The sequence below is a fragment of the Guillardia theta genome (assembly GCF_000315625.1).
Source record: "Guillardia theta CCMP2712 unplaced genomic scaffold GUITHscaffold_65, whole genome shotgun sequence".
In the NCBI taxonomy this organism is placed as follows: domain Eukaryota; class Cryptophyceae; order Pyrenomonadales; family Geminigeraceae; genus Guillardia; species Guillardia theta.
In genome coordinates, this window is record NW_005434609.1 from 182,074 (window position 1) to 195,820 (window position 13,747).

The 13,747-nt window shown below is 53.7% G+C and overlaps 4 protein-coding genes across 4 annotated transcripts; 1 reads left to right on the plus strand and 3 right to left on the minus strand.

Annotated features, from left to right (window-relative positions):
- Positions 1 to 3,102: 3,102 nt before the first annotated feature.
- GUITHDRAFT_58349 (hypothetical protein) lies at positions 3,103 to 3,925 on the minus strand (the record flags this gene model as incomplete). The annotated part of the gene is made up of 2 exons (XM_005827602.1): positions 3,103 to 3,168; positions 3,230 to 3,925. Coding segments are annotated over 2 exons (762 nt in total), but the record flags the coding sequence as incomplete, so codon positions are not given.
- A 1,045-nt stretch (positions 3,926 to 4,970) lies between these two features.
- Positions 4,971 to 5,660, minus strand: GUITHDRAFT_75342 (hypothetical protein; the record flags this gene model as incomplete). Its single annotated transcript, XM_005827603.1, has 1 exon — positions 4,971 to 5,660. The coding sequence occupies one exon, from the start codon at positions 5,658 to 5,660 to the stop codon at positions 4,971 to 4,973; it is 690 nt and encodes a 229-aa protein (XP_005827660.1).
- A 3,028-nt stretch (positions 5,661 to 8,688) lies between these two features.
- GUITHDRAFT_142555 (hypothetical protein) lies at positions 8,689 to 10,272 on the minus strand (the record flags this gene model as incomplete). Its single annotated transcript, XM_005827604.1, has 1 exon — positions 8,689 to 10,272. One exon carries the CDS (start codon positions 10,270 to 10,272, stop codon positions 8,689 to 8,691), a length of 1,584 nt encoding a protein of 527 aa, XP_005827661.1.
- Positions 10,273 to 10,603: 331 nt separating this feature from the next.
- GUITHDRAFT_142556 (hypothetical protein) lies at positions 10,604 to 11,456 on the plus strand (the record flags this gene model as incomplete). The annotated part of the gene is made up of 3 exons (XM_005827605.1): positions 10,604 to 11,097; positions 11,240 to 11,273; positions 11,331 to 11,456. The coding sequence occupies 3 exons, from the start codon at positions 10,604 to 10,606 to the stop codon at positions 11,454 to 11,456; spliced, it is 654 nt and encodes a 217-aa protein (XP_005827662.1).
- Between the last annotated feature and the right edge of the window lie 2,291 nt (positions 11,457 to 13,747).

Below are 13,747 nucleotides of genomic sequence, written 5' to 3' on the forward strand. Positions count from 1 at the left end.
GAGAAAGTTTTCCTGAAGTCAATGAGTTTAGTCCTTCTGGGGGGAATGGAAGATGGAGGAGAGGAGGGGAGAAGGGGAGGTGAGGAGATGGGAGAGGAGGGGAGAGGATGGGGAAAGAAGGGAGGAGAGGAGAGGGGATGGCGGAGGAGGGGAAAGGGAGGAAGGGAGAAGAGAAGGACAGAGAAGAGGAGTCAACAGTAGATAATAGAAGAGAGAATAGCGGCGGAGGAAATGCTACGAGAGGAGGTTTGGCTACATCAATATTGATTTCATTTCTGACCTTCAACATGCTGGCAAACGACAAGGTGAGGTCGGACGAGCAGATGATCGACGCCCTTGAGTTCGCATCCTTCGCTCCTCCATCTCCAACTCCATGCGTTGTGATGACCTGAGCCAATGTCGTCAGAACTTGAAACATCCTTCATCCTGCCCTCTCCTCGACTTCCCTTCTCACTGTCTCCTCCTCCCAACTCCCTCTCCTCTCCTTTCCCTTACTTCCCACTCTCCTCTCCTCTCTCCCATTCCGCTCTTGTCCTTGTCCTCACATTCAAGATCATGCTCAACGCATCTATCAGCCCTGGCGGCGACAGCTCCACGTTGGCTGGGATGGTCTGCAGCCTTCTGCAGATGAGATGCCACAGCCCAGAGTTCTGCAAGGGATCGCAAAGTGAGTGGGGGGCAAGAGAGGATAGGCAGGACCAGATGAGGTAGGAGGAGAGGATCAGATGAGGGAGGAAGGGAAGGGGAAGGTGGTAGGAGCAAGACAAGGGGATCAGAGGGATGGGAGTGACTTGGGTGGAAGGGTGACAACGGGGGTGGCGGAGGTAGGAGAGGAATCACCAGGAGGATTCGGTTTGAGAATCGAGCTCCGAGGATCCTGGTGAGCTGGAAGAGGAGGGCAAGCATGCTGTCTAGCCCTCCTGACCGCGCGTACCCAAAGCAGCATCCTTCTGCTCTCTGCAGGTTGTAGGAGGAAGACTTTGAGAACACCTCCTCGATTGCCGCGATGCCAGTCTCTTCGATGACCTCGGCCAGGCATGCGGCTACCTGACTCTGCACCTGGGAAGAGGGCTCGGACGAGGAGAGGATGCTGGCAATGGCAGCAGCAGCTGCGAACTTCACAGCTCTGTCCGGAGCAGAGCAGAGGCGAGCAGCGAGGGAGGTGACGAGCTTGGCATCGTGCAGGAGGATCGACTGCCCCGTCTTGTGGTCCATGGAGAGGAATTTGGAAGCAGAGAGGAGAGCGCGAACTTCGAGCAGACTCTCCTGACCGTCCGCTGCCATGCTCGGCTTGCCGACGTTTCTTGACAGTCCTAGGATGATCAGCTTCTTGCCCACGTCCCCGCATACGTTGGGGTCAACGTGCCTGCTCGGCTTGCAGGAGGCGCTCGTAGCGTGAGCGAGGAGCAACTTCATCGCGTTGCTCTCACACTCCTTGTTGACCTGCGGGGCTGCAGACGTCTGGCAACAGCCTACCTCTGCGCAGTGAACCAGGTTGAGCAGCGATGATGTGTTCTCGGACAAGAGCTCGTACACAACTCCTCCCGCCTCCATCGCGGCGCTCGACCCCGCCGGCTCCTCCTCTCCCACTCCATCCCCAGCTGTAACCGAGCTGCTCCCTTGCTCGACTCCGGGGAAGGTCGAGACGTACTCGCAGTTGGCGCAGACGATGTCGGCAAGGCACTGGACGGCCGCATGTGCCTCCTGTGCATGCGACTTCTCCGACAATTGCGCAGACGCGAGAAGGGAGACGACAGGGGAGAGGAGTTTCCTCTTCACCAGCATCTTGTAGAAGTTCGAATTCTTCCCCGGATTGCCGCCTGAGTGTTGACCCAGGAATCCGAGGATGTCCATGAAGCTTGCCCGGATGATTGCTCCCGTCTCCATGCTAGTAGAGAAGGCCAGAGGGAGGAGGTCGGACACGTGCTGGTACACTTCCTCGTGCACGCTGTCTGTCTCTAGGATGCTCTTCCTCATCGCTAGGTTCATGACACGCGAGAGCTCGGCAGCCAACTTCGAGGGAGGTTTCGTGCTCAGTGTGCCCATCCGCTGCAAGATTTCCGTGCCAAGGAAGAGATGCAGGAGAGCGAAGAGCTTCTTGACGACCTCGAGGATGGGAAACAGCTTCGCAGAGTTCGAAGGCGTCCTTGGCGACCCACTGCTCTGCATGGTGTAGGTGAAGATGTTGTTCATGGTCTTGAGAGCTGCGCCCAGCCGCTTCAGCATACTGTGATCGAAGGAGGCAGCTTGATCGATGGTGTCCAAGATCATCAGAAGCTTCTCATGAAAGAGCTTGTCCCGCAGCAGCTTCGCCGTACCCTGAGTTGTCTTCGAGATCGTTTCCACCTCCTGCCACCACTCGTCTCCTCCTGGGGTCGGCGCCGGGCCCGCTCGGCGCACGAGTGGTTGGGCCTTCGGACGGGCCGCACCCGTCGCGTTGTCCACCCTGCTCATGGTGGCCGCCTGCGAAGAAGCTGTCTGCTGAGGGGTGGAAGTCACATCCTCATAGCCGAGCTTAGCGCCTCCTGCCGGCCTCTGCCTTTGCTTCCCAGGTTGAGTCTTGGCACGAACGTCCCCTCTATGCACAGGAATGCCTCCCGGCCCGCGGCTACCGACACCAGGGGAGATCTTAGGGGACTGATTGTGGTCTTGCATGTTGCGCCTGGAAGGTGACGCGTCTCGATCGCTCTTCTCACAGTTGGGAGTTGTGATGTATTTGCTCACAGGAGAAGCATCTCGCTTGCTCGCGGGGGTTCGTACTTTGGGAGACTTTCCAGTCTTGTCGTCCTCCATCGTGGTGTTTGGAGTTCCTTTCCCAGGCGTCCGACTGGAGATGTTCATCTTCTGCCCTTGAGGAGCAAAATTGAATTCGTCCTGTGCGTTCTCCGCGCGACTGTCCCCCTGTCCAAACCTCGGGTGCTTCTTGTCAAATATTGGAGGACGTTTGCTCTGTGTCATGCCGGTTTCTGTCTTGAACTCCTCACCCCCGCGGAAGGATTCAGTCGATTGACTTGCCACCTTGGTGAATTGTTGTGCAATGCTCTGCCTTGGAGCAGGGAGCTGGTTATTCAAATCGATGCAGTTTGCTTCTCCTTTTGATAGGATGAAGGCATGTTCAGCCAGCCTTGGCCAGGTGAGTCTGCGTTGCGGATCCTTCACCAGCAATCCCTGCGCAGCGACAACGATGAGTTCTAGGGTCTACAGACATCACAAGCCATCAAAATGTCACCTTGAGGAATGACTTGAAGTCAGGGCTCATTCCAGAAGGCCATTTGACAGGGTCCTTGACAATCTGCCCGACCAGCGCGATGATATTGTTAGTGTAGAAAGGAGGCTCTCCCCGGAAAAGCTCATAGAGGATCACTCCAAGGGACCATAGGTCGACCGTATGGTTGTATGGCTGCTCCTGAACCAGTTCTGGTGCCATGTACAACGGTGTTCCTTTGACGGAGGTAAGGGTCAAAGTCTGCTGTGTCATCGCTCGTGCGAACCCAAAGTCACAGAGCTTCAGCTGTCGATCAGGTCCGATGAGAATGTTCTGCGGCTTCATATCGCGGTGTATGATCTTGTTCGAATGAAGGTAATGCAGCGCTCTTATCATCTGCTTCGCAACGTTCTGAACCTCGATCTCTGGGAGCGAACCATCTGCTTCCAAGATTTCGAAAAGCTCCCCCTGTGCCAGCTCAGTCACAAGACAGAACTCGTTGTGCGTCTCGAATGCGTCCAGCAGCACTATGATGTTCGGGTGATCGAGCTTGCGTTGAATCTCGATTTCCTGTCTCAAGTTTCTGAGGTCTTTCTCACTCTTCCCATGTTTGGGAATGTATTTCAACGCGACAACCTGCGAAGAGAATTTCCTTCTGCCTTGAAACACTTTCCCGAAACTCCCCTCCCCGACCAGCATCCCAACCTCATAGTCCTCCATCTCTCAGAGCAGACAAAAATTTCCCTGGCCGATCAAGCTGGATCAATTCGTACGGTTTGGAGGTTCATCATAAGCAACATCCCCACACGAAATCTTTCTCGTTCATATACCACAGAATCTGCAGCCTCTGCCGCAGAGAAAACGTCCCATCATCACAATGGATAGCAAATCTTTTGGTGCCCTTGCCAATTCTATATTTTGCTTCAACGTCCGCAACCCGCCTAAACCTCCCCGTCTTTCACTCCTCTCGACCCCGTCGCACCTTCAGCATGGCGTATCCTACAAAGGAGTGAGTACAAACTCTCTCTCTTCCCCTCTCCTTCACTCCCTCCTCCTCCTCGCCGAACCTGCTCCTCCACCTCCGCGCTCTTCATTCCCGACTGGAGCCCTTCCACCCCTAAAGCACCCCCACCCCCAGTTCTGTTTGAACCCCCTTTCTATCACCCCCTCTATTCCCCATGACTACCCTCGAATTTCCCCCTAAACTGAACTGCCTTGCATCACCCTACCCTACCCTTACTTAGTATGGCAACACGACCCAAATCAAACTGACCACCCCCGACATTCCCCTGAGTCAACATAACCCACCCCTACATCATCCTCGACTACCCCTACCCGTCTATAGAAGCCTCCTGAACAGTTTCAAAAACCCCAGTGCTATCACTGACTAACAGGGGTACTTTAGTTATTGGAGTGGGGGTGGGGGGTGGGGTGGGGGTCAGTGCTACCGAACTTGTTCCTCACTACTCGGACTGTACTGAGAGCCTTCGGCCGGCCGGAGTTTCGCCGGGCCCGACAACTTGACACGCGTCACCCGGCCGCGGCGGCTACCGTAGCACTGCGGTTCAGCCGGGGCTCAAGTTGCCAACAACACATGTCTTGAGCATTCGAGGTTACAGGATTACAGGACAATGGCGAAGCAGATATGAAAATGGTAAAATAGAGTGTTTCACTAATGAACAATAGTAAAGAATAACGAAAAATAGAAGAGAAAAGAATATTTCAGATGTACAACGCTTGAATGCAAATGCATATCGCGGTCCAATCAAAGCGGCATGCCAAAATCCTCCAAGAGCGAAGATATTCCAACAGGAAAATTATTAGGGTACTGCTCGCGGAAGATTTGAAGAAGTCTATAGAAGCACTCAAAGATTTCCGACATGTTATAGTGAGTCATTCTCGCCAATCTTTCATTCCAAAGAGGCGTAACATTCAAGCAAGCTCGGGAAGCCGCAATTGCTGCCGCCGTCTTGAGTGAATTCTTGCAGGACATGAATTCTTGCTTCTGGATTGCTAGATCACAGAAAAAGCTAACGTACTCCCACACGCAAATTCTGTCCTGATTGTCAAGGTGCGTTGGGACACCTTTGGTCATTTTGAGGTCGTCGGAAAAGTAAATTCCTCCAACCTTATACACGTCCATGAAATGCAACATCGTTGGTGAGGTAAGGCTCCATTCCAACACTTTCAAAATTTGTAACTCGGCGATCTTGACATGCTCGATGGTCAATTCATACTCGTCGACCATGAATTCAACGAGATCGGTAGGGGTACCAGCGGTCGCAGGACCTTCCATTTTCATTGCAAGGAGAAGGCAAGCTGAAGCGTAGATGCGCCAACTTGTCTCAGAAACCGGCATCTTGCTGAAGAATCTATCCATGTACAAGGTAGAGATATGTACGAAGAGACCACTCAGATTGAGATAATTGGTCAAGTTTGAGACATGGTTGACCATCCTTTGTCGATTTTGCAGGTACTATGGTCAAAGAGTTAGCATAGGTTCCCAGCAGAAAGGAAAAACAATGTTTACCTGAGCCTTGTCGGGCCCTTCCCAGTCGAGTATGAGATTCCTCTCCTCAACCTTTCGATACCAGGTCAACGTTTCGTCCATCTCTTCGTTACTCATTCTGCAAGGCAGGAATCCTCCGTCGAATCCCAAAATTCGCAATCAAGGAAGGCTCTTCGGGATCCGGGGGTGATTTTACTTGATTGGCAACGCTGGTGACAAGTCCTTCGACGAACCTCTCCTGTTCGTATCCTAGAAGATTGTGTAACTAGTCCGTGTTGCTCTTACTCTACAGGACAGTCCTTCCTTGGTTCTGTTTCACGCTATCTCATCGCGCCTACCTGTACACCCCCTGGCCTTGCATGATCCTCTTGCTTCAATACCGCCCCTCTCGTATTATATACGCCACCCCCTCACCCCCACCCCATGATATCAAGCATCTTTCGTTCTGTACCCCCGAGTTCCACTAACCCCACCCAGAATATTGGTACATTTCTTTCAACTCCCCGTTCCTCTGCGGAATCATTGAGCCAAGGCACCCATGTATAAACAATTTTCAAATGTTGTAATAATCAAAGTCAGTATAGCTCTGCTCTATGGTAAATGAGGCTGCCCTTCACCTTCCCCTCTGGAGCACCCCTACCCTATAAATACAACATCTTTACTATTACCCCCACCCAATCTTTACACATACCCCCGGCACCCTTCAAATACCAGCACGACATACCTCATCGTTTCATATCTAACCCCCTCCTTCCTTTCCCACCCCAGATACCCTTCCTTGAAACCACCCTGCACATTAACCAAATGCAATGTTTCACTGAATACCCCCAAATTTACCCTATTAATGCAGACTTTTTTACCCGTAGTCTGAATACCCACCATCCTTAGATTGTCCTCGTGCGAGGGACCCCCAGGTGATTTGTTCAATAGTCGCATTGACTCACAGGAATCAGCGTACCCCCCGTTTCCATGTCTGTGGGTACCTGGGTGGTGAAGCTGTTGACCCAGTCTTGTTGAACCAATTTAATATTTTGTAAATAAACAAAGTACTTGTAAATTACAATTGCCAACCCTACCCCTGGAATTCAAAGTACCCCGCAACTTCGTCGTGACCCCCCCTGGGGGCGTAATGATCTGTCTACCCCCCTTTCTGTGCTGAAACACACCCCATGTTTTGACTTCCATTACTCGCAAGCTACCCCATACACCACCCCCATGGTTCATAACCCCCCTTCTCTCCCACCCCTACAATCTAAAAATTCAGCATTCAGTACCTTGCAGCCAAACACATAGCTGTAATCACCCCACCCATAGGAAATCTGTCAGAGCACCACACCCCCCAGGCTGAAAACCCCTTTCAATTACCCCTACCCACTCCGTATCCTGGATTCCGACTCGCTCACTTATAAAATATTCAAGGAAGAATGGAGCAAAAACCTTCCTTTCGCCCCTTTCCCGCGCTTGGAATGCAACTTTTGATTTTTTGAAAATGTCGAAAACATATCATATCATCTCTTTTAAAAAATAAAATTTTAAAAAATCCTCGGTGTTTGGTCGTTCAACTAATGACCCCACTCTACCCTCCCACTGATTACCGGTACCCTCTACCCTACTTTTGAAGAGCAAAATTACACGATAGGTATGGTGGGTAGTCAGAATCTGTGGTATCCGATGCTCAAGGTGCCTGGGGGTGTCCCTGAAAAGTAAATCGAGGTACGGAATCTGATGTTGGGGTGGGTGGGGCTTCCTGCGACCGCGCTTGTGGCTCAATTGTGCGGCGGAAGTTGATATGACCACACAGGGGGTGGGGTGGAAATCGCAATGGGAGGGGTGATGTCAAAATTGGATTCCAATACCGAACTCAGGATGTCATTGGTCATTTTACCAACAGCGGGTGGGGTGGTCAGTCAGCCTACAGGAGGGTACATAATTCGAAGGTCGGGAGGGGTATGACCTCGAGGTCTGTTGGCACATTTCTGAACAGATACGAGAGTGGGGGCTGTGACACGCCGGTACAAGTGTCGTGCGGCGTCGGCGGGCCGAGTCGGAGCGGCGAGGTTGATTTCCGGTCGGAAGGGGGGGTTCCTGCCGTTCCAGGGGGGGTGGTACCATGGTGAAGGTTCAGTTCTTGCAGTCACTCTAGTACAGGCCATGCAGTAGTAGGCCCGGGTGCTTTATTAAGTATATTCATATCACCCTGCTACCGTATAATTCACTCAATACTCTACCATCAAGTTCTGTAGTTCGGAGCCGGCTGGCGGCGGACGTAGCCTCAATAGTAGGGGAAGGGTCAGCTGGGTGGGGTCCCTGTGCCAAAGGAGATCTTTTCATCAGTTGGGCGATGATCCCTACGTCCCGCCCGTCCAGGCTCGTACCAGGCAGTCCGACTGTGCGATCGGACCGTGACGGCTCAGAATGAGCGGCTGCTGACGGGTGACTGGCAACTTGACCCGGGATACCGCAGGCGGCTGAGCGCGGGGCGGTCCGACTCGGAGGCTCGGAGTCCGATCGCCGACTCCGGCAGATACTCTGTAAAGCTAACGGCAAAACTCGGACCGTTTTTCGGGGCCCGGACTCAGCCGGCGTCACGGTACTAAACGTCACCCGGTCCCGCGCCGCCGCCGCGCCCCCGCGGCCACCGTCACTGGGCCCGCCGGCCACTTTGCCCAGCTTGAGGGTTCAGTTTTTTACTACCGTGAGTGCGGCCAGTGGCTCCGAGAGCCGGGCCCGGCGCCCGGCCGCGCCGCCGGACGGACTCCCGGATCGGACAGCGGCCGACGGTGACGGTGCGGCAGTGCCAGGAGTCCGATCCGAGGGGCCGGGGGCCGGCGCCGCGCGGCGCCCGGGCTGGCCCGGCCACAGCCGGGCACTGGCCTGATGGCACGCTCCGAGGCTCCGACTCCCCGATATGACTGAGTTCACAGTCAGCCACTGATCCCGAGTCCGAGTGACGGTAGTGATAGCAATTCAGTTTTTATTTGCCTGAGATCCTGCATGCAGCACTCATGCTAGTTAGAAGATGATTCAACAGCGCGGTAGCGAGTGCTGCCCCGACAGGTCCTTGGTAGTGGGCTCCATCGTAAGACACGTCAAAGAGATTGAAAGCGATCTTGTACAGGTCAAGATAGGCCACCCGTCCAGCTGTGGATGCGACTTCCTTTCGTGCAACTGAGTTGTATCCCTCGATGAAATGTGGAAATCGCCAGTCTGTAGGGGGACAGCGAACCATCGACTTGTCTATGGTGTGCGGGAGAGTGCTCAGCCATACCACATGCAGGACGTGTCGACGGGTCACGAGGTAGTCGAGGACTTTGACCAGCGATCCAACCCCGCGAGAATATCTGGTCAGGTTCCATGGAGGTTTTGATCGGGAGCTAGCGGACCATTGACCGACATTGATGCAAATGAAGTAGCACCTTTCATACGCAGCGTTCCACCGCCATTCATGCGGGTAGTACAAAGGGAAGTATAAGACATGGCTCAATCTGCACACTGAATGCGTCTTTTGCATCTCCTCAGCATCGCACTGCCCATTCATCAATGCCTGAATAGAGTTCGCCAGGTTTCGCATATGCGAGTCGCCAATCAGACAGATCGGTCTTGTTTGAAAGGCGGCAAGCGAACACTTACTTGCTGGCATAGAATACCGTAGCTCTGAGAAATGGTGCAGCAAGGATTGGTTCACCCTAGGGAACAGGTATGAAGACAAGACCCGGGGGTAATCAGTTTGAACAGCCTCGGACACATTTCGCCATGTCCAGTGCCACCCACAGCTTTCTGCGTCTTGCCCGTCAAAAGTCCAGTTGAAGCGTGGTGGAGTTTCAAACTCAGCAGCTACACATGACTCGCTGTCCATCACCGATTCCGGTCGCTCATCACGCAACACCAGGTAGACACTAGCAAAGTACCTTCCAGCCGTGCACATCTTGTATGGAGCTGACCATGTGTACTTGTTGATCGACGCGTCACGATGCTGTCGGAACCTCAACGTCTGTACTGTTGGGCCACTTACCCTAACGAAGGCCAGGACATGTCTGGCATTCGCGAACAAGTGAAAGCAACCCTCCGATCCCTTGGTGCAATGCATCACCATCGATTCAGGGCATATTGAGCTGTTCAATCCAGTGGAAGCACATTCGAACTGAACCGAAACATTTGTTAGGCATTTGCAGACGCATAACTCTGGTCCCTTGGATACCCCTCCTTTCCCTTGATCCACCGTAATGTGTGTACGCTGCTGGATAACCGAAGATCCTCGCTCCATCATCACATCCTCCCAAACGTCTCTCCTAGACTTAACCATGCTCATTACCATGGCGGCGTCCTGCGTCAGGCCTGGAACTCCTGCTTCCATCGGCATCCCCCGCCTCATCCACGTCACTGTGTCCCTGGATCGCATCGGATCAGCTGACATCATCATCCCCATCACGAGAGGTGCTGCCTTATGTGTTCCTTCCGTTCGCCACTGCCATGCCGCATTCCATCCCCCCATCGCCACCATGTCCAGCAGCACCAGCATCAGCAGCGCCGCCTGACAGCGCCAAGCTCTCCCTGCCATGAATCTTCACCCCGTTCGGGATAATTCACCAGGACACTGCGAAAGAGCGGAAGGTTACAACAATTTTACTCATCGCCAGGGTGTGTACTACTATAGAATTTTACTCATATAAAGTTAAAACTTATTAGTACGACTGACCATCGTGAAGGGTCGCGCCGGCCGGCTCGTTGAGTGAAGATGAGGTTGCCCGGCCCGGCCCGGCCCGGCCCGGCCCGGACGGATACACCGGGTGGACACAAAGACTCAAGTTTTAAAAGTACCAAAACAACAGTTTGACAGGCTAGTCAAACTATCTCAACCGTCCGGGGAGTCCCGCGCCGACTCGTTCGACATGCCGGGAGCGCGTCGCGAGAGGACGAGCACGGGGAGGACGAACGGGCAGAAGATGACAACGACCTTGGAGGGGAAAAGGGAGGAGGCTGAAAAAAGGGAGAGCAGGCCTCGGGCAAAGTCAGTGCTGGAAGGAAGGATGGCCGGAGTTGTCCAAGCTGAGCTGAGCGTGAAGGAGGGGAGGGAGGAGCGAGCTGGCACGAGAAGAAGTCGCTCGCATGCTACGGAGCTCGCGGAGGAGCAGAAAAGTCAGAGTCATGTAATGCCAGGCTGGAACAAGTGGAGGCAGGGAGGTTTGAGGGACTGTGTCAAGGCAGCCAAGGCGTGCGACTCGCGGGGAGAAGGCTTGTTGGGGATCGAGGAGCTGAAAAAGATGGCAACCATGATGGGAGCCAGCAGCAGGGAGGCACAGTTGTTGCTAGACAGCTGCCCGAGCATAGAGCTGCCAGGGACAGGCAAGAGGGTGGTCACGTATCAGAGTCTTTTCCGATACCTGTGAGTCGGAGGGAGACGAGGGAGGGAGGGAGGGAGGGAAGGATAGAGAGTGGGATGGACAGAGGGGGGGGGAGGAGAGGGAGGCAGGGAGGCAGGGAGGCAGGGAGTAAGGGAGGGAAAGAGGATAACGCCATAACTGCAGGTGGCCAAACAGCGCAAGAGCTGGGAGTGAGGACGTAAGCCCGATGATGGTCAAGTCCACGACATTCCACATTGACTGCTGCACATGCCAGGCAGGAAATGCAAGGAGGGAACCGAAATATCTTTTCAACCCGCACCTCAAGTCAGGAATCCTCAACGATGTGCGAGAGACGACTCTGGATGAGATTGGAGAGAAGAGGTCTTGCGAGGTTTTCTGAGAACTGCAGAGTGAAGCTGACAAAGTTTCTCCTCCGCCTCCTGCTCCTCCTGCTCCTCCTGCTCTCTCTTCCTCCTCCTCTGTCTTCTCCTGCTCCTGCTGCTGCTGTTTCTCCTCCTGCTGCTCCTGATCCTGCTCCTGCTCCTGCTCCTCCTCCTCCTGCTCCTCCTCCTCCTCCTCCTCCTCCTCCTCCTCCTCGTGTTGTTTTCCACAGCCCCTTCACCCGGATCAACAGGAATTATCATTCGACGTCTGACAACCCGATTATTTGGAAGGAAGAGAGCGATGTCCGGCATGGTCCCTGGTAGATCTCATTTGGTTTGATTGCAGTTTAATGTTGATGAGTTTTCATCTTGTTTGTCATGTACCTTCTTTATATACTTCCCTTTTCTCGCCATTTTGGTTCCTATCTACTAACGATCTCTTCTCTTCTCTTCTCTTCTCTTCTCTTCTCTTCTCTTCTCTTCTCTTCTCTTCTCTTCTCTTCTCTTCTCCCGCTGTTTGTTCTTCTGTCTTCTCCTTTTATGTCTGCAGGGTAGGCGATAGACCCCTTCTTCCGATGGACCGAGTTCTGAAGGTGATGAAACATGGCTGAAAGATGATGATGGAGATGATGATGATGATTATGATGCTGATGATGACGACGACGATGGAGATGATGCTGGAGATGACGACGATGATGGAGATGATGATGGTGATGAAGATGACGATGATGACGACGATGATGGAGATGTTGATGGAGATGATGATGACGATGATGGAGATGATGACGATGGTGGAGATGACGATGATGAAGATGAAGATGAAGATGATGATGATGATGGAGATGGCGATGATGGAGATGATGATGATGGAGGTGGAGAGGTCACGTTGCTCTACAATTTTTGAGGTTTTGGTCAGAATCGGCCGAGCGCTCAAGGTTTCGAGGTCTTGCGAACCTTGACATGCTCGTTCTTTCTCGCGGTTCATACCCTTCGTGCCTTGCAGAGGAGCGTCAGTATGCTCATAGACACTTGGCCGCCGCACACAGGTAATGGGCTGAGAGGAGGGGAGCGCAAGAGGAGAGGAGGGGAGAGAGGAGGGGAGAGGGGAGAGGAGAGGAGAGGGGAGAGGAGAGGAGAGAGGAGGGGAGGGCAAGGGAGGAGACAGCGGGGCGGGAGACGGAAGGGGAGGAGGAGGAGAGTCAAGAAGACTCAGTTGGGGAGGAAGAAAGGACGAGGATGGTGAGAGACGGGAGATAGGAGGGCAGGGTTGCAAGAGGGTTAAGGAAAGAAAAAAGGGGAGCGAGAAGGAGGAGGAGCAGAGAGGAGGAGGAGGAGGAGGAGGAGGAGGAGGAGGAGGAGTGGGAAGACGAGGAGCAAGAGGAGGAGCAAGAGGAGGAGCAAGACGATGTTCACAGCAAGTCATGCTTGCTCGACTGTGGGACTGATTTCATCTCACTGATTATGACAGGACTTCGCTTGAATCCTTTCCAAACTTTCATCTCCAACCCTCGACATTACGACATTCTTCTCGCTCAAACCCCTCCACGAACCCCGTTCTGTGGTGAGACAACCCCTCGTTGTCTTCCTCGTCTTCCTCTTCTTCTTCCTCATGTGCTTCAACTCTCTTCAGTTTGTCATTTTCCTCCTCCTCCTCATCCTCTTCCTCCTGTGCTTCAACTGTCTTCCTCGTTTTCCTCCTCCTCCTCCTTTTCCTCCTCCTCCTCCTCCTCCTCCTCCTGTGCTTCAACTCTCTTCCTTTCCTCCCACTTCCCCTCCTCTTCCTTCCTTACGTTCAAACTTCTCCTCTCGCAGGCGTCTCAAAACCCCCAGAAGCTTTCCGCCCCTTCCGCTCGAACGCGTTCCTCTCCTTCTCTCCCACCATGTCCTCGTCTCTTGTCGACTCCAAGTTATCGGCTCCTGTCCCCTCCTCTCTCAACACGTCCCATCCTCCTCGCTCTCGCTCGTCCTCCTCTCTCGTCCTGTCGTCAAGCTCCCCCAGGTCTCGCTGCCCAGCAACCGGAGAGGTTCTGATTGCCTGCAGGCTGTCCAAGACTGCTCCTGAAGAATTCACGACCAGCAAAGTGAGAGGCGGGAAGGAGGGAGAAGAGAGAGCAAGCGAGGAGAGGAGAGGAGAGGAGAGGAGAGGAGAGGAGAGGAGAGGAGAGGAGAGGAGAGGAGAGGAGAGGAGAGGAGAGGAGAGGAGAGGAGAGGAGAGGAGAGGAGAGGAGAGGAGAGGAGAGGAGAGGAGGGAGGGAGGAGAGGGGTGAGGTGGAGTAGGATGGATCGGAATGTTGTGGTTCCCCTGCGG